Genomic DNA, 24026 nt, shown 5'->3' on the forward strand with positions numbered 1-24026 from the left:
TGGCATACTCAGTTCTGATCTAAGCCAATTTTCTAGGGTTTTTTTATTTTTTATTTATTTTTTTATTTTTAGGTAAAATGTCTGATATGGTGGAGAGAAGTATGGCAGAAAGTATGGCTAAATGAAAGAAATAGACAGGTTACAAAGCTGTGATTTTAGGATGATTTGACAAATCTATAGCAGGAACTCGTAAAATAGCTTGGAATTAAAGGAACAAGACCAAGTCCTGAGTAGGACGAAAGGGGTAAAAGAGACTAACGCTCTTAACCCGCTTCTAACTGTCTGGGTCTTTATATACAGATTTAGCAAAAATGCTACTATCCAGTGGATGTGAGTACACCCTGAGAAAAATAAAGGGCTAATTGTGTACCTGGCGTGGTAATGGAGATGGAGCTATTAATATATTTCCAGGCTCATTCTCATTGACTCGGAATTAGTACTTACAGTTGGTCATGATAGGACAGGCAAGGAATGATACATTTATAGCCATTGTGGAGTGGTTTAGGCTCTTGAACATACTTCATGGAATTCTATATCAGTGCTTGTACCCATGTTTAATGGAATTTTGAAAATGGGAAACATATGGTCGTAAGTGCTAGGGTATAAGATGACTCATTTATAGTAATGCCACTTCATGAATGTATTAAACAATTTTGTTGTCTTATGTTCAGAAAGCTATAGAAGTGTTTCTTAAAATATAAAATGGAGGAGCTTAAAGTCGGAAAACTTTTGACTCTTTGTGATGTTAATTGTATAAAAGTTGGAAAATTCAAAACAGTGTAAAGAAGCAGATTTAAAAATACTTATATAATCCTATCACTCTGAAACAAACAATATTCGCTTTTTAGTGTACTGTCCTATTATTTCCTTGGTGTACTAGGTAGTTGCTACATATCGTTTGGCAATTTTTTTCTAATCTATTTTTTTTCCACTGGACACTATAACAGGCATTATCTAGTATTGTTAAAAAAAATCTGCAAAATCTTATTAATTTTATTGGCTCTAAAAATATCTCTTCATATAGATAGAACTTCATCTTACTCAACCATTTCTATAGTCTCGAGTATTTAAGTGGTTTTCGATTTGTCATTATTATGTATAGCTTAACGATGGACATGCTTGGATACAAATAATTCTCTAAAGCTCTGATTATATCCTTAAGGCGTATTCCTAGATCCAGAATTGTTTTTATTCAAAAAAGGTGAAGATTTGTATAGTGGTATAGAAAAGTACTCATTTCTTTGCATTATTGCCACAAATTAAGATTATTATAATTCTGTATTATTTACTAAGTAGATGAGAGAAGCTTGAATTTAATTATTGTCTTGATTTTTATTTATTAGTGAGGTTGAACACTTTATATGTTTTAAACCTTTGAATATCATTTTATGTCACTTTTCTATTTATTAACTTCACTTGTCAATCAATTGTTAGAAAAATGGCCCACAAAGAGGAAGAGTACATATAGCTGGTTATCATTATCATGGTGGTCATGTTCTATAAGGTTACAATGAACATTAAATTAGCAAATACTGAACCACTGCTATCCTAGGGGACATACAGAGTTAGGTTTCCGGGAGCTTCTGGTCATAATGTTTTCATCCACTGATCAATACATACCTTGTTGAGTGAATTTCTGTCTTGAAGACACCTTATTTAATATATATTATTGATTGATTAACATTATACTCGTGGGCAACAGCGCTGTGACTCACGCTTGAACAAAGCTTATGTAACACATCCATTTTCTCAAGAAGACACATCACAGCCTTCTCACACTTGGGAACACAAGGCAGCACTTGAACACTTCGCTGTGGGGCCATTTTAAACAGCAAAATGACCAATAGAAAGCCCAAAAGTGCAAATAATGTGGCACTAAACATACCACCTGCAGGACGCTTTTTACACTAGGAGAGCTAAAACAAGAAGGAGGGCCGTCACCTTGTTTGGCCTCAGCTGGGATTGTGAGGCTAGTTCAATTTTTCACCACTCTGGGCCTGTCCGTGAATGACCACAAAAGTGCTGCGAATATTGATTTGAGGGTTACAAATAAGTTTTAGTGAGTAGGCAAATTTACAAACACAGAATCCGGGAATAATGAGGATTGACTCTATCTTCCTATCTCAGCAGTCTGGCCACAGGTGAATGGTGAGAACTATGGGTGAGTAAAGAAATGAATGAATGGACAGATGCATGCAAACCAATTCATTTTAAAGGGAGTAAAAATAGGTGTCCTTTAAGTCCCATAATTTTGAAATATAGGCAGGAATTGCCCTACCCACAGCAAGGAAAGTGCAAAACTGAGGCTGGCAAAGTCAAAATGCTGACACCTGGGGAGAAACAGGCCACGGGGCAAGGCAATGCAAAGGGCTCCCACGTGAAGGCAGACAGAGACAAATGTGGACCTCATTTCCCAGCTTGTGACCTTGGTGAGAGCCACTCGGAACCTCCATTTTCTTCTCCACAAAATATATTAACATAGCCTCCTTAGACTAAAAGTCCCTTAAGGGTACATTTTATCCCTTATTCACAGTTACAACCCTAGGATTTTGCAAAATTCCATATATATATGCAGTATATGTGTTGCAGTTTATATTTGCAGTATACACACACACACATATCGATTATCTGTCAGACCTATTTGTCAGATACTCAATGCCAAAAATGTACCAAAATGAATGCACAAGCCTCCCTAAAAAAGTTTTTAAAACACAGAATGTTGCGCATTTAAAATACAGAATAAAACATTTTAATTGTAAAGCCCTAGGCATGTGGGACCAGTCCCTGCCAATAAATAGTTTACACATATTGATCATTCTATTCCAGACACTCAACTGCTTTCTATAAATGGATTATGTGAATCCAAAATATATGATTTATTGATTTCTTTATTTTTATTTAACCAACACTTACATAGCACTATGCACTAAGCATTGTTTAACACTTTATAAATATTAATTTATAATCCTTGTAACAACACTATGCAGTAGGTATTATTATTAAAACCGTTTTAAAACAGGAGGCGTAGAAAGAAGAGGTAACGGGTGCCTGGGTGGCTCAGTCGTTAAGCGTCTGCCTTCGGCTCAGGTCATGATCCCAGAGTCCTAGGATCGAGTCCCGCATCGGGCTCCCTGCTCCAAGGGAAGCCTGCTTCTCCCTCTCCCACTCCCCCTGCTTGTGTTCCTGCTCTCGCTGTCTCTGTCTCTGTCAAATAAATAAATAAAATCTTTAAAAAAAAAAGAAAGAAAGAAAGAAGAGGTAACTTACCCAAGGTCATACAGCAAGTAAATGGCAGACCCAGGATTTGAGCTAAGTGCTTTGGCGGCAGAGTTCGTGTTTATAACCTCCACTTGTTCGCGATAGCCCTAGGAGATTCCAGACAAGGAAACAGGGGTTAAGCAACTTACCCAAGGTGGCAATGAACCTACTGGTGTGTCTGATTCCAAAACCTGTGTCTTTAGGATTGATGGCTCCAGGCCACTAGCGGTCTGGTAATAAAACAACAGAGGTTCACGACGGTTTACTACTAATCTGCTTCTAACTGCTTCTAAGGCCCAGGCAACTTGCTTTCTCTCTTTCTGTTCTCTTAATAACGCAGTTAGATTATCATTGCCATAATTCTGGATTTTGTGGATTCTGGGAGCAGGTGTTCAAGGAATATAAGAAAGAGTATTAGCCTATTCTAGAACTAAGGAAGGGAGGCGGTATATTGTCAAGATTAACAGCTTGAGCTATGGACTGACAGTGTTTCCATTCAAATCAGCCTGCTCTGCTACCAGCTGTGAAGTTTTGATCAATTTTTTCACCTCTCTGGACCTCACCTTCATTTATAAAATTGGTACAGTTCTACCCATTCAAACCATGATTGCATTGATTCAGGGATTCAATGAATTAATACCTGTAAAGCAATGAGAAAGGTCTTTGGCACATGGTAAACATACAAATAAAATTTCGCCCCTGGGTGGCTCAGAAATTGAGCAGCTGCCTTCAGCTCAGGTCATGATCTCAAGGTCCTGCGATCGAGCCCCACGTCCGGCTCCCTGCTCAGCGGAGAGCCTGCTTCTCCCTCTCCCTCTGCCTGCCACTCTGCCTACTTGTGCTCTCTATCTCTCTGTCAAATAAATAAATAAAATCTTAAAAAAAAAAAAATTTCACGGATAGATGCAATACCTTCAAAGTATCCAAGTTTGTCTTTTAGACAGTTTAGTGTCTTGTGTACTAGTAGTTTTCCAAATTCTTATGGTCACACACCTCTGTCAGCGCAATTAGTATGTATACCAATATCCTTATTTTATGTATAAATTATGGAAATTATATTGCTGTAGTAATGGATTTCATGCAATTTTAAACTAGACCACAGGTTCACCAAGTCCTCTTTCATCTTTCCCCAATACGCCCAAGCTGCCCTGGGGCACCCCTGGATTGTTGCTCCTCCCTTCCCCGAAGAATTCTTTGTTCAAAGCTACCTCCGGTCTCCTCCAGTCTTTCTCAATTCCAGTGACTTACTAAAGAAAAAGGGGTAGCTGTTGAAAGAAAGTAGTTATATCCATTACCCTCTGGGAATAATAGTAGTCCCTCAACTCTCCCAAGATTATTCACACACTCAAAAAATATCCCCTGTTATCTTTACTGAATCCTTCACCAAAGGCCAGAAGTCTGGGGGCCAAGGCAGGGTTGGCCTTAAACTGATGCTGCTTCTCACTTTTTCCTTCTCTAACTCAAAACTCCAAGAGCCCCTTTGGTGAGTGCCATGGTCTCTGGCGATGTCAATGATGAATATTTTGCTGGTGTAAGTCACTTAAAAATTGGAAGACCTTATGTATGTGAGAACAAAGTCAGAGGAACTGGTCAGTGGAGAATGCTGAGAACCAGATTTTGGAATTTGAGTTTGCTCCGGGTGATAAAACAAAGTTCTTGAGAAGTGATGCTCTTTAATAGTAGAAGAGGTCGAATCCTGCTTTTATAAAATACAGTATACTCATTACTCTGCTCAGTTTTTATTTCCATCCCAAGAAATATAAACTCTTAAAAGGTAGAAGGAAAAGAAACCTCTTTATTCTTTCCTTCCTTATACAGTCCAAACCTGAGATTACATCTGGCTTTGGAAAAACAAAATATATTTATTGTAACAAATAACCCACATCTCATAAGAGTAGCATAGAAAAGGGCAAACATCAAACATGGAACCTTTGTGATTGCTATGCATGCAGGAGATACCGGAGATACCTAAGAATATATATATATATATATATATATATATATATATATCCCTACATGCCACATAGATGTGATAGTAATGTTGTAGCTGATACCACTCCTGGGAGCTGCCAAAATTGTTCTAAAGACCTTTGGACTGATTCTCTCCTTTGGCAAGCTATGAAGAGACCTAGGGAAAAAATGCTCTACTTCATAGGAATAAAAATACCTCACTAAGCATTCTTCAAGAAACTCTTTAGTTCATAGACACTTTGCAGGAAAGATTGTTTCTTCGTGTGTTATGAATATTGCTTTTGCATAATACGTGATAGTTACAATATACATGCCTGTGAAATGATCATTTCACAAGAATTAGTGTTTAATAAGAGTAGAAGCCTATCAATAAATCCCACTCATTCATTAAACAGCTATGTACTGAATATCTACTGTATGCCAGACCCTATTCCAGGTGCTTGGGATATATGAATGAACAAAACAAATAAAAATTCTGTTGGGAAACACTCCTCCATAGGGTTTTGTGTTCCTTTGTGTCTTTCTGAGGATGTCAAGAATGCACTGCCCTGACTCCCCTTCCCCAGGGCCATTTCTCAGTGTTGGGTTTGTAAGAAGCAACCTTGAGGGATGAGGTTATGTCTCCTCCTGGAACAAAGAACAGGATTGCTAATTGCAGCTAAAAACCAGTGAGTTCTCAAGCCTGTTAGGCCTTTGGTACAGTGCAGACCTACTATGTGTAGCATTTCTCTGCTCCCTCCATATTGCCTCTGTGGACAATTTGGGGGACAAGGAATACCAACAGAAACATGATGCTCGTGCTGTTTGCTGTGTTACGAACAGTAAAGTTTGTTTTGGACCCAGAAGTCTGGTGTCTTTTGCCCCCATCGGTGAAACATCAACAGGATAACTTTTTAGCTTCAGGGTAAAATCAGTTCCACACATGACAGATTTCTGCCCTCATTCCACTTCTATTCTAGCCCATATTGTTTCGGTTCTGTCTTGCTTTTACATTTTAATAAAAGTTTAGAATTCTCCTTGCTTATTTCTGCTCCTTGTCTCAAGAAGTCATCTGGGCCTTTTACTTATGTCTCATCGCCACTCCCACCAAAAAGAGAAAAATTATCTGTCTTACAACATGACTATATATTATAAAACTTCATGGGAAATTAATAAATCTTGAGCAATATGATTTTATTTTTACAGGACGGTCACTGCTCTGAGGCAAAGATGACAATTTAAATACTAAGAGAGAATCATTTTGTAGATCTATCACTAAGGGACTGCTAAAGGCAGGACTTTCAGTCATGTTTTTGCTGGAGGTCAATAGTAATTAGTGATATTTTATCAGCAGGATTTCTCTTTCAAAATCATTTTATAATACTCAGGTAACTCTTCCCCTACCAAACACTTGCTTTTTAGAGTTGGATTTACAAGCTCATTATTGATGGATTGTTTAGAGGTTTATTATGATGCCAGAGTTGGTTTGTTATGTTAGATCTTCTGATATGTAAAATATAGTGTATTTCAAATGGCTTCTAATACAAAAGTTATGTGTACCCTGAGGCCATGAGGGCAAAGTGTCCTCTCTCCAATACACATTTTTGTACTGAAAAGTACCCCGGGAAAATAAAGTGACTAGAAGTAAGGAAGGAAGGAAAACGTGTTGACCCTGGAGCTCCAGGGGAAAGCTGTTAAATGTCACTTTACCATTTAAAATTAAGGAAAACATATTTAGGAAATGTAAATATATGCTTAACCCAGAGTTCAGTTATTCATTCATCCAATTTAGTTAAACAAACACTAATCAAGGAAGTCCTAGGTGCCCAGCGGTGTGTTGGTGTGTTGTATGCTGAGAGTTCCCCAGGGAGTGAGAGATGGTCCCTCTACCCTATGTCCGAAGCTGGTAGTAGAGTAGAAACACACACTCATATTATCAGTACCAAAGCAGGGATGATCTGGAAATGTGTAGAAAGAGCACTCACCTCATTCTTAGGGGGGTCTATGAAAGGCTTTCTGGAGTTGACACTGGAGATGAGTCTTAATTTTGTTTTTGTAGTAGATATTGGGTGATAATTCTATGCCAGACATTGTGCTGAAGCAATTCATAGTTTTAAAAAATATTAAAACGGACAACAAGGGCAATATTAAAAACCTGAAGTATATGCTCAATCAAAAAATTTGTACATTTGTAGAAAAAATCATAGTTAAAATTTCTCTTTTGTTTTTGATGTTTACAGTCCTCCCAAATCACTCATTGACAACCAGGAAACAGCACCTCGGTAACCCCAGCTGCCCCCCACCGCTGCATTCCCAACCTCATCTTTCATCCCAATTTCACAACCCTGCGTCTCTTTTTTAAACTTAGATTTCTGACATAGGGAGCCAGTAATATAGCATTGATGAATCTCTTCCTTTTATGTTTCTCAATGATTTGGATTTCTGTTTGGGATAAATATAGTAAAGGCTTTTTAATCTAACATATTAAAAAAAAATGCTTCCAGATTTCATCCTTCCTGGTGAAGGTCAAAGTTCAGTGTATAATCTTTGACTCATTGTTGCTCTCCTGAATGACTGGATCTTAGAAAAGTTCTGTTGCTCTTGTTTTTGGAGGTTTGATTTTATTTTGTTTTCGTTATTGTTAGGTGATGTGCTGACCTGGATTATCATGATAGATTAGGCTTGATGGGGCTGTATTGTTAGACCAGATGAGATACCGTGTGGGAAAGTCATTGAGCAGGTGGAAAGTGCTGTTTAATTCTTCTAACAGGAGAGGCTCATGGTGGTATTGAGAAAATGTAAAATGCGGCGGAACAGGTTACTAGAGACGAAAAACAGCAAATGTCTCCTCTGTCATTGTGTGCGTATTTTAATCAAATGGCCTGCGTCATGCAGCTTTATTTTGCACTGAGATATTCCATGTCCCCCAAATATTTCTCCAATGGTGGTAATGAATTGCATTGCCCTCTCAGTTGTAAGAGTACGGGTATTCTGCTGCGGAGCCATATGGTTCCCATTTATTTTAATGAGCCTTTGACATCAGGAGAATTGCTGAGACAGCAGAGGAAAGTGCTCACATCTTGGACTGCAGCCAGAGCTACGATTATTTATGTGTAGTAACGACTACCTTTTTCCCCAATAAGAAAGAATACCGTCTTAAGATGGTATCCATGTTGAGATTTTAATAAAATGAAAGTATAAGTTTATATATTTTGGAAATGGCTGTCACTTTAGTAGTACTGAAATGTGTTTCTTAAGCATGAAGTTTTAGGATTTAATTGCACATATGAGAAATTAAGGAAACAAGCTGGGAAGTAGGTGTCCTTATTTGCTCACTGTTAATAAAGGAATGCTCTTTTTATTTGATTTAACGGCATCACCGTTAGTACTCTGCATATGTAATGTTTTCTGTCTGTTGATTCTTAAGGCTTTTTACAAAGGTAATTATTCCTGGTAATATTCCTAGGAGGTAGATAAACATAATTCTGAAAATATTAATGGAGGAACTGAGAAATGCAGATGCTCATGGATGTAATCTGTACAATGGATCTTAGCAATTATTAGAATTCAGATTTTTTTTAATTGATTACATTATTTAACAATTCATTATTTTCCACGTCCCAGGACAGGATGATGTTGTCTCTAATTCATTAGTAATATGACATGCTTACAATCAAGAATTATCCTTTAAAAATGTGAAGACAAATAAATACCTCCACAACAATGTATGTTCCATATGTTCGACGTGTAAATGCTAACACTGACTCTGTAGAGATCTTCAAGATTCCTTGAAAAATGTTAATATTACCTAAAGAAATGTATATAGTGTGAAAAGAGAAAATAATTGATCTGGTCAAAATTCTATAAAAATAGCTCTTACCGGTAACAATGTCAGATGGCTAGATGAGTATGTGGACCAGGGGAGAAAACGTGTCCTTTTCCAGTCTGCTCTGGGCAAAAGGGAGCCGAGCTCAGGGCCTAGATTTAGCAAAACTGTATCCTATTACATTGTGTTTCAAATATTTTACACAAGGATTTGAACATATAAATTTTTATTTAAGTGATGTCTTACATAAAGACAAAACGGAACCAGAAGGAAGACTGCACATCAAACAACAAAATTCATACTAGTCACTGTACATTTATGGGTGAATTGATAAAAAAGGAAAATTAGAATGAAAATCAGTAGATCATTCAGTTAGTGGTATTATTTCATCTATCATTTGATCTAAATTTGCTTTAGTTTGGCAATTCACCATCCCCAATATCAGTCACATTTTCTGGTGATGGCTAGAGCACTCTGTGGTTATAGCACATTTGCAGTAGAACGTCAAATTAATGCAAAGGGGACAAGGGTCAATGTTAAGTCAATTATATATTAAGATTTTCTACATAAAAGAGAGCATGATTTCTTTTTAAAATTTTTGACCCTTCCATTTTCAATTTCAATTTTATAACTTTAAAATACAGTATTTATTCCTTCCATCCCAATACATATGAGAACAAATGATTCCTTCCCCCCTTTTTTTTTTATTCCCAAGAATTAGTGGGAAAGTGCAGGGGACATCGTTAATAAAATAGAAATGTGTGCATGAAAAATAGCTAGTTCTGAAAAATGATCATTCTTTGTGAGTTAATCATTTTAATTATTTATGACATCAAAGCTGGGAGGTCAAAATTTATACTTAGACTTAATTTTTGTATGCAGCTTTCTGAATTCACATAAAAATCTTGGGTGGTAAATCTTATTTTTTTTTTCTAAGTTGAAAATTGCAAATAGATGATTATGCTATTAAAGCACCCCTAAATGTCGAATCCAGCTTGCAGCGTCTGAGGAGCTTGGGCTGGAGCTGTCTGGAGAGGCTCAGGAGAGAGCTCATCCCCTCTGTGCATTTCTCTCGCTTGCTTGTGTGGATATAGCCGACAGACTGAATGGATGACGACGTGACGTGCATGTTCATGATCCAAAACAAAGCTTTAGTCATCCAGCCTCAAGGGTCATCTTTTTATATTATTTCTATTTTTGCTGATTTTTTTTTGTTTGTTTAACTGCATGTGCAGTATTTGGACGTATCTTGATAGAATACTTACTGCACACAGTCTTAGATGAGAAGGTTTTTGTTTTGTTTTGTTTTGCAAACTGGTGACTTAAACAAAAGAGTGTCATCTTGAATTTTTTCACTTAGAAGCTGCAATTCACAAAAGACATGATGAGTCTTGAGGGCAATCCTTTGTGAATATTTTCAACTTAATATGAGAATGGAAAAGACATGTAGCTAAATGATTAAACAACCTAATCTTGCCTAAGAATTATAAAACTATTCCTCCTCTGCAGAAGGACTGAAATCAGAATGATGACTGGTTCTTATGTATGTTTATCATATTTTATATGGTGCAAGTCTGTTTGCCCCTTTACCAGCACACGAGTTATTTGGTTGGTTTGAGATGGGGAAGAGTGACATTTAGAGCCTCGGGAGAGAGATGTGCTACAATTTTAAAAGCATTTGGAGCTATCATTCACACTGTAGGGAGCCAAATACAAACTTGGATTTGACATCACGAGCATCCTTGTATGTGGGAGCTATTTTTTCTTGATTTTTGTTTTTGAATGCTCTTTCAGAGTAAAAGGGCAATAATACAAGGGGGGAAAAAAACCCTGATTTGCCGTCCATTTGGAGGATTCTGACATTTTCTTACATTTGTCGATTCTGTCTCAGTTCTGATTACTTTTTTGGAAGTGCAAAGCACTTCGACTGTAAAGTATTGGGTAGACCCAAGTATTGCCTGTCCAGTTGTTTGGGAGATTCTCTTTCTTTTGTTTGTGACTGTGTGTATGCATTTTATACCCTTCATAACTCAGTATAAAATAACATACTGAGTACACAATAATGTAACATTGATTTAGCCATAGATAGTAGATCACTTTACACTCCATACTTAAGGTAATTTGGATTTTATTCGTGGTTGGAAAGAAAATATCCCCAATTAGTCTTTACTTTTGTCTTGCCTCTCATTCACTCATGCCCCAAGATATTACCTTATTATCAGTCTTGTAGAGTTTCTCCCACTTGAATGATTTACTACTGCCTTAAAGACCTTACTTGAGCAAAATAATGAAAGATGCAACTGGGGCAAGTATGTTCAGGAAACTTGAAGATGTAACTTAAAAGAATAAAAGGGGAGAATTAGAACAAGGAAGGATTGCTTTTAATAGCAAACTAGGCTTCATTTTCAAAGAAACTACTCCTATATTTCTTGGTTGCTGGATCCATTTTCACTTTTGTGGTTAGGATTTGAGACCATGTGGTTGACACCTAATCAAGAGGGGCCAACCTGGACACTCATGTCAAGCTGGAGAGGATATGAGAATATGATCACAGGCCATTTGCAGAAGTCACTTGTAAAGATTAGGGACATATTTTGTTTTAATCTTAATAACTTTACCCATTGGAAATTGATGTAATATCTGAGCTATGAGGCTAATTTTTATACAAAATATTTTCTGGTGAAACTGGATTTTCTGTTTGTAAGCTAAGCTTCATGACTTCATAACTGACTTGATCTTGATTTGTTCTTCAAAAGGTAAGACGCAGCATGCACACTTGCGGAGCCCCTGATTAATTTGGTGTGTATGTTTTAAAAAACAAGAGTTTTTATTGCCCAGGATTTACCAGATAAACAAGTTAATTTCAGTAATGTCATTTTGCTTAGACTAAATTTCCCCCAAATAAATGAAAAATAAACTCAAAATATAGACTTACAAGTCATCTGGCATTTTCCTTTTGAGCATAGTGCATAGGAGAGAGAAATATATTATTGACTTTAGACCCACATGGTAGAATTAATATTTTCCATAATTTGCCCCTTGTTCAACATCAGACTGGACCACTAACTCTCAACCTCTGTGTACCAAATTTAGTGCCAAAACACATAGCTCAGTTTACTGCTTTCTGCCTTTCAGGCTATGCCAGTGCTTTGCTGATGGTTGTTGGCACTAAAAAGAACAACTGCTTTGAGAGGGTCACTGGCTTGCTGCTCAAGCATTATTAGCTCCAGAGTGCTGCACTACAGTGGGATCAATGGTCTCAGATGTGGTCTTCAGTCTTCCAGGCCCAGACACAGGATGGGCTCTTGCATGCAGAGAAGGCAATCTCAAATGGAATGACACATACTAACCACATTCAGAAATGACTGACTTGCACATCTGAAACAAATTTGATTATTTTCAGCAAGAGATAAAATTAATGAGTCAACTGGGTAGTCTTGTTGATCTGAAGATGTGTTCCAATTTGTATGAACAGGTTGGTTTATGAGTGTGGAAGTGGAGCAAAGTCAGATGAATTTTCTTAGAGCTTCATTTGATTCAACAACGATACCTTGATCTATTCATCTCCTCTATGGGATCAGAATATTCAGAATATTTGTCTCATCAAAGCATTGACTTCCCTGGATGGTCTTGCAAATACGCGTCCAACTTTTAGTTCTGGCTTCCATTTCAAATCCACTCTGTTCATAAACTCTTTATATAACTTATGGCACAGATTATTTTAGTTTATCCACTTACATTCTTATCCTGGCATTGTGAATTAGGCAATTGCTCAATTCTCTTCTCCATTCACTTCTAAAGCAGTATTTTAGGAAGGCTATATTCTGCAGATAACTAACATCAGTAACTCTGTGCTCTTTATTCCTTTAGTTGACCAAGATCGATATTATCTCCATAATATGTGATCATTTTACAGTAACACCAGTGTGCCCTGATGGGAACCATAATGGTGTTCTCAGGAGCTGTGTCCTGGGCAGTATACATAGTACTGTTGCATTTAGACACTTCCATTTCAGGGTGGCGACTGTGAATGGGATAAAAGAAATTGGGATGAAAGACACGAAAAACTTAGTATCATGTATGAAAACAGACTAATTATTTTTCAAAGAAGTAGTGAAAGACACCTTCACCCTTTTTCTACTTGCTCTTGACCTCACAGTGGTAAAGTGAATTTTGAACTCTGTAGAGACACAAAGTAGAGTTCAATCCCTCTGCAAATGGCACAAATTACTAGGTAGGCATATGAGGGAGGTTTCAGATTCCCTAAGGCAGATGTGCTGAGTGAATTTGGCCTGTTTTTTCCAGGCTTGAAGAACACAGACTCTTTTTTATGACTTCATTTTGTGATGTTAGTCAAATTGGGGCCTGGAGGCAGGAGATAGTCCATAAAGGCCCATTCTAGTGCTCCAATTCAATCACCAGAAGAGAGACGTGGGTGGCTCCTATATTCAGGAAAGCCACATTTAAAATATCTCCCACAAGGCTGATCTTATAGTATTTCAAAGCTTTCCTTTTAAATATATTCCATAGGCATTTTGGTCATTGTTTTTACAGTGCTATTTATAATATGCAAATTCTAGGACAAGGATAAGCACAGGTTTGAATTATAAACCCTCGTGGATAGGAACTGACACCAATCCAATCCTAACACACTTTGACCATGTTAGCAATGCCAAGAGCCCAGGGGAAGGGACTCAACAGTCTGCCACTATCGTTATCCTCAAAGCCTTGGAAAATTGTCTTTTTGGGAAAAAGTAATCTGGCTTTTTAGGAAGTGGTAGATTCATATCACAATAGATTCATCCAGAAGATTGAAGAATTCTTATAATCTAAAAGAACAGGTACAAATCTAAATAGATATTAAGAAGAAAAATTTGTCTAGACTACCATGAATTGTCTAAAAAATAAGTAATAAAATCATGAGAGATGTTTATAATAATTATTTTAAATGAGTTCATTAAAGTCTTTTTTTTTTAATCTAAAGTCATGGCCTTGAAAGGTAATGTCTTAAGGGCATAATTTTATGATATCAAGAGTGAAAAAGGTTGAAGGTTATCACCCCCAAAACCAGAGGCTCTCGCCTGCTGTAAGGTGGTGACGGATGAGGCTGTCAGATAGGGTGGCAGATTACTAGGCAGGTTGTTGAATTTTTCTTTCGACGGTAATCTTTTACATTTTGACAAATTCTTCCCTGTTTTGAGATGATTTAAATATACCATTATGAAGCAGATCAGGGTTTTTAAATCAAAGTTGAAAACTGTCTCTGCTGCCAGGAGTACAAGTATGTGCAGTGAACATATACATAAATAAAATGGGAAAATTGTGTACATGTTTGAAAGCCTTTGCTTTCTGGCAATCTCTTCTGGAGAAGTAAAACAGTAGAGAAGAGAAGAAGTTGGGAAAATGAAATTCTTGCCCAAATGTCATATTTCTCTTAACTCTGTAAACTTCTGAGTCTGTTCATTCTGTCTGAGTTTCTCATCACTGGAAATGAAAGCTCCATGTGGGCAGGAATCACCATCTGGTTTTTTCACCAATATATCCAATCATCTGGAATGTGCCTGGCACATAGTGGGCCCTTGGTTTATAGTTATTGAATAAACCAATTCATGAAATGAGATGAATCATAACAGCCTCCCTGTATTTGGTTGGAATGCTTTGTGAGGTGGGGGCAGGGGGATATGAGACAAAGGAATTGAACCCCTTTGGAAGAAAGTGATACTGTAGTCCCTTTTCTCTCATTGCTTATACAGCCTTCTAAATCAAAATCCTCTTTGAAGGCAGCAGCAGTTGACATCTACCAGAAGTAGTATGACACCAAGTCTCAGCCTCGTTCAACTCCCTTAGGGTGGCTTCAGCTCTCTGTGATATGGTGGTTAAGAGCCTGGACCCTGGAATAATGAATCCCAGCTTCACTACTGGTTACATGACTTTGATAATATTATTTAACCTTTAGTGACTTGGTTTCCTCAAATGGAGACATGGGTAATACCAACCCAAGGAGATGTAAGGATAAAATGAGATCATTCATGTAAAATTCTTTGCACAGTATAGCACTTGGGAAGCCCTCCATAAATGTTAGCTTGTATTACTTGTTGCTATCCAGGGATTTTTGCTCGATTTGTTGTTTCTATTTTTCTGAACATGCATATTAGTTTAGAAACAAAGTACCGCTAACTCAGTGGCTTAGCAGGACAGATATTTCTGTCCCACAGTTCTGGAGACTAGATTGAAATCAACGTGTTAGCAGAACTGTGCTCTCTCGGAAAGCTGTAGCTTTCCTTGCATTTCCAGCTTCTGGTAGTCCTAGGCATCACTTAGCTTTCTGCAGCACATTCCCAATCTCTGTATCCATCTTCACATGAACTTCTCCCTTTGTCTTTTTACATCATCCCCCTGTGCGTGTGTGTTTAAATTTTCCCTTTTTATATGGACACCAGTTGTACTGGATTAGCACCCACCCCAATGACCTCAACTGATCATCTGTTTGAAGACCTCATTCCCGAATAAGGTTACAACCTGGGGTCTTGAGGGTTAGAACTTCAACATACTGGTGGCGGTGGTGGGGAAATGACCCATAAGAGCATGATTCTATATTTTTCTTCTCAATTCAGTGTACTTTTCCTTCTCCAGTGGAGAAGCGTCATATAATATGGCACGGGAATCGAGGCACTTAAGTTTAAGTTTAGCTTTGCCACTACCTGCACTGAAAAAACGCACTCAAATTCTGCAAGTCTGGGCTACTTTATAAAATAGAAGGACTGGGTTAGATGATGTCTAGCATGTCTTCCAACTCCAGAAAGGTCATGTTTATAATGTGTGGCTCTCTTTTCCTCAACTACAGTGTGTATCTCAAACTTCCATGATGTTCAATGCATCTTGGTGTCCCTGTAACTAACAAAGGTTCTGATGTATTTCATGACCATCTTCAACTGTCTCAGTGTATACTTGTATTAAAATCCCACTGTCTGTAATGCTACTTAAGTGTGGTTCTTATCAAATGAAAGCTTTCTTAGATTTAGGTTGTAAAAATGTCTAAATAGTGCCACTGAGCCTTTTTTGTGAGTTTTTATTGCTTTTTGAAATTTTCTAAAATTCGTGAGTAGACATTTTTCTATGCCAAGTGCCCTCAATATCAAAATAAGATCCAGAATATAAGAGTTTGTAGTGTGTCTTTTCTGATTAGAGTATGATGCAACTCACGTGAAAACCATAAAACCTAAACTTAAGACGTTAGGGGAAATAAAATTAAATTCTGCCACTGACTCATAGACTATTGGCAACTTTCCTGAAAGTTTGCTTAGACTGCCATTATAGAGGACTTAAAAGTCTACTCCACTACAGCTAGAAGAAAATTTAAGAAAGGAAATAGAGATCTGCGCCAGCTCTCAGATACAATATTTTTAGTGTCTCCTAGCCAGAAAGGGGTGACTGTAGATTCAGTATCATCAAATGGCACTTTCTAATTCTTCACCTCATCTGAAAACCGCTGCCCTGGGTGTTCACTGAATTGTTCCTTTCTCTTTCAGCTTCCTCCATCCTCAAAAGAGAGAAGCGGCTAAGGACAAAGAATGTGCATTTTAGTTGCGTCACCGTGTACTACTTCACCAGGAGGCAGGGCTTCACGAGCGTGCCCAGTCAAGGGGGCAGCACCTTGGGCATGTCCAGCCGCCATAACAGCGTGCGACAGTACACTCTTGGTGAATTTGCAAGAGAACAAGAGAGGCTCCACCGGGAGATGTTGAGAGAACACCTCAGGGAGGAAAAGCTGAACTCTTTAAAACTAAAGGTAAAAAAGCATTAGGAACTCCCTTTCTGCAAAACGTCATATCCTTACCTTGGCTTGGTTGAATTAACCATTTTCATGTTTGTATTCATAGACCAAACTGGACATTTTACACAACAGATTGCCTGCTAAGGCTTTTTTTTTTTCTTTTAAAGATTTTATTTATTTATCTGACAGAGTGAGAGAGAACAAGTAGGCAGAGAGACAGGCAGAGGGAGAGGGAGAAGCAGGCTGCCCGCTGAGCAGGGAGCCCGATGCGGGGCTCGATCCCAGCACCCTGGGATCATGACCTGAGCCGAAGGCAGACGCTTAACCGGCTGAGCCACCCAGGCGCCCCTTTTTTTTTTCTTTTAAGCAAAAACAGTAAAGTGTCTTCCCTGAAAGCAATGTGGAAAACTTACCTGACATCATTTATTTATTCATTCAATAAAGATTTGTTATTGAGTACCACCGGGTCATAGACCCTATGCTTGGGCTGGGCCAACTGGTATCAAAAATAGATATGGTCCCTTCTCTCCTGGAACTTTCTTAGTAATAGGAAAGAAAAATATCAATCATGTAGACAAAATCAAATCATAGGTTCATTAAGTGCTGTAAAAGGAGAGTTGCAAGGGGCTATGAAAGTTTGAAACAGGGAATTGGTATGGTCCAGAGGTCAAGGCAGGTTTCCTTAAGGAATTGACAACTGAACTGAAATCTGAACAGATAACTAGGCCAAAGGGTTGGCACGAGTGGTTCAGGCAGCAGCAAGAGCCATAACTGCCTTGTGCTGGAGGAAGCACAGGGAGCACCCAAAGGCTAGTGTGGCTGGAGCAGAGACGAAAAGAATAGGTTATTCATGAAGTAGATTATACATGAAGGAGGCAGGACGGGGCTTTGTAGATCATGTTAAGGCACTTTTTATTTTTCCTCTTCTTCCTAAGAACGTCAAGAGTCATCCAACAGTTTTGAGCGTGGGGTCGGGGTGGTAGAATAATATGATCGGGTTCATGCTATGATGCGAGAATAGTTTTGGGGTAAGGGCTGCCATGCTGGTGGGGGAGCATGCAAGGTTAGACCAGTTAAGAAGCTATCACAGTAGTCCAGGAGAGAGATGATGGGAAGTTAGATAGACCGATGGTAGGGGAGATGAAGAGAAATAGACAGAGGGAGGAGGTTAGGAAGTAAAATCAACAGTTCCTGATGACGAGCTGGATTTGAAAGGAAAGGAGGGGTAGGGTCAAGAATGACTCCTAAACTTCTGGCTTACAAAACTGAACAGTTTGTGGGTAATAGTACTTTTCTCTATGAGGAGGATATGGCAAGGAATCCAGGAAGAGAAGCAGGTTAGAGCTGGGATTGGAAGGAAGGGATAGATAATGAGATTATTTTTGGACATAACTCATTTTGGGGAGGTTTTGATTTACTAAAGAGGTGTCAAGGAGGTGTCCAGGCCACATTAGAGATTAAGTGGAGAGAAACACAGCTCAGAAAATGTCTTTCATCAACCAAAGACAGTCTTTAAGTATGTACTGATCCATCAGCCTCTCAATATATAGGAAACGCTCTCCCGCTCTCCCGCTCTCCCGCTCTCCCGTCATTATCTAATGACAAAGGAAATGTTTTTTAGGTAATCCAGGATACTTAACATAAGAAGCCTTTTATTAAATAGCTGAAACCCCAATAAATACATCTGTGTTACCTGTTACTTAAGTTCCCAGTATAAAGTCAAACAGCAGAGGTGTGCCATGTGTTTTAAAATACCTTGTTTTTATGTATCTTGCAATTTATATATCTGCCTTGTTCCCAACTGTGTAAGAAGGCAGTTGCTTAAATTAAGCTAGGCACGACCTAGCCTAGAGCAGTTCTCGTATTTCCTTTGTTGGTATTTTTGACAAATTTCACCAGAAGTCTTCTAAGATTTTTTTGGTAGCAATCCACTATTACTGTTGTTTTTCATGAGGGCTTTGCATATAGCTTAGCTTAATAATAATTCTTAGATTTGCTTCTGAAATCCACCCTCTGCCTTTCTAACCCACCGTAAACCAACTCTATGCCCTACTCGAAGAACAAAGTCATTCTCCAAACTCAAATATTGGCAGAACAGTAGTAATGGCTGCCATTCATTAAGGGATTTTTATTTGCTAGGCATTCTGTAAACTTTATTCAATTTAATCTTAACAAAGACCCAGTGGGATAGGTAAATTATGAGACCATGTGTGCTGAAGAAAAAGAAGCACAATGATGTTAAACACTGACTCACTCAATAGAAAACTGGTTATATTATCCTGTTACTTCCTATTCTAAAATTAATTGATTATCCCCCCTAGGCATTGGGAAAGACAATCTCTGTATCTATAGGGAGTCGTACCTTTCTGGGGTTTGGTACTGTGTGCAGTGGTCTTTAACAGCTGGGAGACTATAATTCTATCTGAGAACCAAAAGATTTATTGTGGCAAACTTTGAGGTACATTATACATGTGATGAATGTTAGGAAGAGCCACACACCTACAGGAACCTTCCATATCAGGCAGTAATATATTCTGATCCTATAATTTGTATTCAGCTACTCTTATGCTTTTTCTTTAATAAGCTGAAGAAGAAAAGAAGAGGCAAAAAAAATTCTCCTATTGATTCATCTTTTTTTTTTTTTTTTTTTTATTGTGCTTAGTGTTGGAAGTTGGAGAGGCAGTCATTCGAGTGGGTGTCATGGCTTGGTTTGTCATTGATAAGTGAAAACATGCAACTTTCCCTTTTGGTGAAGATATAAACAGAAGATATTTGGATATCATTGCTCCTTTCAAATGAATACCAAGCAAAAAGATAATGGGATTCTAAGGTGATCTGATCTTAGCCTTGCTGTACTAAAAATATTTAGAAACTCAGAAACATATTACACAAACCTAATTAAAGATCATAGCAATGTGGACCAGTTTGCTAAAAAAAATCTGAGAAAACCGAATGAAGAAACAGTTGTATATTTTAATTATAATTCCTTTAGTATATTAGCTTTTATGATTTTTAAAATATCATTGACTATACTTGTCTAAGGTTTAGCTATCCAAAATCTAAAATTAGCTATCCAAAAACATTAGCTATCCAAAAATAATCACTCAGATACGTGAAATTTCACTTTTCATGTAACATTTGTCTTGAAATATTAATATCTCTGGAGTAAGGAATAAAATAAATGTAGCTAAATTGATTCCATATTTTGACTGGGGCAGCAGTAGGGTCTCTGGCACAGAGAGGGGTCAAAAGAGGAAAGCAAGGAGTGTTATAAACTTCTCCACTTTGTCTTTGACTGGAGGTGGACCTCTGTGAGTGGCTGTGAACTAACTATCTATTGAGTAAGGAGAGAGAAGGTAACATCTGGCAAGACACTTTCTAAAGCCCTCCCCATGGAGACCAGATACAACACAACAGGAAACTCACTGGACATGGAACTGAGTAGTTTCCCTTTTCCTTATTTGAGAACCAACAGCCTAGAAGTTTCTCTTTCCACTGTGTCTCCAAGTCTTTCCAGGCTGTTTCTCTAGGTTCCAAATAGAGAACCCACTTATGCTTGGGGCCTGTTGGGGCCTTCCTAGTGAAAGGTTAGTAAACAGAAACATACACTACCCTCTTCTTGATGTTCCCTTATAATAAATAGTTTGGAAACAAAATAAGAATAGGAATTTAGTTTCTCACTGTAACATTGCTTCCTATTGAGTAATCCATCTCTTAATCAAATGAGTTAGACACATTGGGCAATAATCTATACAATTAGATGTGTAGAACAAGTCCAATTCCATTCGGGGGTTCAAGTGTCTTTTTTGTTGGTGGTGTTGGTGTTCAAAACATTGTCAAAAAACAATAGAGAAAGCTAAATGAATAAAATGCTTGTTCCTAGAAGAAATAACTAGCTTTAGATTTCTGAATTACAGAGAATAGTCCATTTTCCCTGTCAAACCCATTCAAACATGTCATACTCTTCACAGAATCAAGGCAGTCATCTTAATACTATACTCTTTTCCAAATTAAGTGCTTAGATTTCATCATCTGCACCACATTGTTGAACAATTACATTAGCCTTTATTCCCATTTCACATGTATCTGTAAAATGCATTAAGCAGCCATTTATGTTCCAAAGAGTGTTGGCATTCCAATTGACTCTGGGTTATATCTTACTGGATTCTACTACCTTGTTCTAGGAAATTTAATTTAGCTTTCACAGCCTTGACTGGCTCTCCTTCTCAATGTTTTTTCAACTTTGATTGTTCTCTTTCTCCTTTCTGAGATCAAGGGTCTGGCTCCACTCTGGTACCATTTCCAACTACTTCCCAGAGTTACATAGTTCTCCCAATTTTTCAGTCATGCATGTGTTCCTTGAGTGATGCTTGGTTGTTTGCTCTCTTTCTTCATTAAACAAGAGTTACCACCTGGTAGCTTTTAATGATCAACCTTTAATGGTCAACCTTTTAAAAATTTCTATCTAAATTTTCTTCGCTTGAAATCTTACATTTATGGTCGTGCTTTATTCACTTAGTGACTCACCCATGCGACATAATTCTCCACCTTCACCTCCAGCCCTGTTCCTTTTATCCCTTCAACAGTCTTGTGATTTACTAACCTCTAGGTGAATACCCCAAATGCTCTAGAAGATATAAAGGATTGGGGGTTTGTGGGAGATGGTTGACACAGGCTATTATCTCAAATCTAGTTTCCAAATTTTTGTATGTGTCTTTAACTATTTCATCATACTATAGTTCTTTATTAGATGGGTCAAAGTCTGGTCATGGTATTTTTAAACTGCATTTATCCCTACAGAACTTCTCTGTTATATTCTGGAGAGATTGCTCAAGAGCATAGTTAGTGCCAGTGTTTCCAGAATGTATTCCTAAATGGAGGCCTGCTCCAACACCAGATGAAAAACTTTGGTATTTGCCAAATACCTGTCATGTCATCTGTACAACCTATTTTGACAAGTACAGAAAAAATACACCTAACCATAGTGATGGAGACTGAGAGACCAGGCTTCAGCCCTGGGCAAATGCAATACATTTAAGAACATGTTCTTTCAAAATATTGCTGGTATTTTAGTTTTTTTTTTTTAAAAAAAATTTTATTTATTTATTTGAGAGAGAGCATGAGAGGGGGAGGGTCAGAGGGAGAAGCAGACTCCCTGCCGAGCAGGGAGCCCGACGCGGGACTCGAGCCAGGGACTCCAGGATCATGACCTGAGCCGAAGGCAGTCGCTTAACCAACTGAGCCACCCAGGCGCCCCGCTGGTATTTTAGTTTTAATGGAACAATCAAACATATGTCATCAAATCTTTACATTCTTCCTATGCAATATATGTTGATCCTCTGGTTCAGGAGAAGTCAGCTGAACTGATTCTCCTGATTAAACTATGGAATGCATCCAGTGCTGTGCTAGAGGCAGCTCACGAAAGTAGCTTACTAAATTGTATTGTGTGTATATCTTCCCAGTGGTAGCTGGAAATCAGCTATGATGAGGACTCTTTACACCATGGAACTTGACAAACACAACACATTAGAACTTTTTTTTTTTTTCAGAGACACCATCATTAAATATTTACCTGCACAATGTTGGCTTCATTTGGCTTAGTAGCCACCACTAAAAGAAGCAATGTTGATCTAAACCAGAGGGAGGATAACGGAACATATGAAAGTTTACATGTCTTATGTGTTGATGTTATCATCCTTTCTGGTGACTTTGGTGATGGTATGTAAGCCACAGACACACTGTAAATTCAGGTTGCTGAAATTCTTACAGGCTGGCAAAACAAGCAAATCTTCCTGGCTCTTTGAGGGTATAATTAAATTGGTTCCAATTTGCCACCTGCAATTAACAACTAATGAACAGAAGAGTTATCCTATAAGATTTGACTGAATATCAAAAGAATATGAATATTTTTCTTCATTTTGCCAGAGAATTAGTGACTAGATTGTCTATCCAACTCATAGCACAAAACTATGTCCAGTACAAAGCCACTGACTGCACATCTTTGATGACCCGGAGCACATTGCTTTTTGAGAGAGCTGATTCTACTTATCCAGCCGTAATTGTTAGAAAGTTCTTCTTTACATTGACCAGAATGCTGCCATCTAATTCTATCTTTTAACCCTAATTCTGCCCTCTAGGCACACAGAATAAACCCTGCCCCTGTTCTCTAAACTCCAAGTGTTTGAAAGCAATGGTGGTGGATATGCCAGTATTTGACAAGTGGGTTATGTGGGCTCCATGTGTTTCTTTCTATAGGTTTAGACATCCTTAGTTCTTCCCATTAATCCTCCTAAGACACTTTTCACTCTGGTAACATTCCCCTGGATATAATGCTGTTTGTTAATGTCTACCTCAAAATATGGTAGAATATTGTACCATAATACCAAAATATTGTACTCCAGAGAGGATCTATCCGGTATAAAGGAATGTGTTACATTATCCCCTCCCAAGTTGTGGATGCTCTATCCCTGAGTATACACTAAAGGTACAGTAGCTTTTTGGACCTTGATCATTTTGTTTGTTCATATTAAATAAGTAAATGTAAGTAAAAGAGCAACAACAAAAAGCAAGCAAACAAACAAAGCCCAGGTAAATCAGGTCAGCATCATCATATAAATTAAAACTTACTACATCTCCAGGCAAGAATCCTCTTTAGTGCTGGACATGACATACATGAGAGCGATCAATAAAGTTTGTTCTTTAATTTGAATAAGCCTGATGTTGTCATCCTCAAATGTGATAAGCCCACCCCTTAGCCTTCATCCAGATATGATTTGAAAATTATATTTAACAAGACAGGGTCTAGGTTCAGGATATTCTCTCAGAGTAGTGATCCTCAATGGGAAAAGGGAACTTTCCCTTTCACCATCCCACCATGACCTCCACTGAGACTTGTTGTTGTATGTGCCACACCCCTCTTCCCACCCTCACTGATCGTGTGAAAGTGCTGAGTGTCCCTGTTATTAGAGACATTTTCAACTGTACAAATAACTAAAAATTCATGTATCCAACCATACTCTTATTAATGAGTTCGCATTTTGCCCTTCTATGTAAAGAACATGAAAAATTTTGTCTGAGAATCACAGGACTAGATCAGTGGTTTTCTAGTTATGTTCCACGAGGTCAGGGCTCTATACCTTACTCCTGCTTTTATCTATTTTATATAGCTTTAGGTTCTGCATGGAGTCTAATTTGACAAATGGACATTCTCGCTTTAGT

General features: G+C 38.0%; 1 protein-coding gene across 1 annotated transcript in view; it reads left to right on the forward strand.

Annotated features, from left to right (window-relative positions):
* CSRNP3 (cysteine and serine rich nuclear protein 3) overlaps positions 1-24026 on the forward strand; it is a 141774-nt gene that overhangs the window by 106956 nt on the left and 10792 nt on the right. Inside the window, exon 3 of the mRNA XM_021703142.1 lies at positions 16564-16823. Within this exon, the coding sequence (XP_021558817.1) occupies positions 16564-16823 (260 nt within the window). The remainder of the gene's footprint in view (positions 1-16563; positions 16824-24026) is intronic.

This window comes from Neomonachus schauinslandi, chromosome 3 (genome assembly GCF_002201575.2).
Source record: "Neomonachus schauinslandi chromosome 3, ASM220157v2, whole genome shotgun sequence".
Taxonomy (NCBI): domain Eukaryota; kingdom Metazoa; phylum Chordata; class Mammalia; order Carnivora; family Phocidae; genus Neomonachus; species Neomonachus schauinslandi.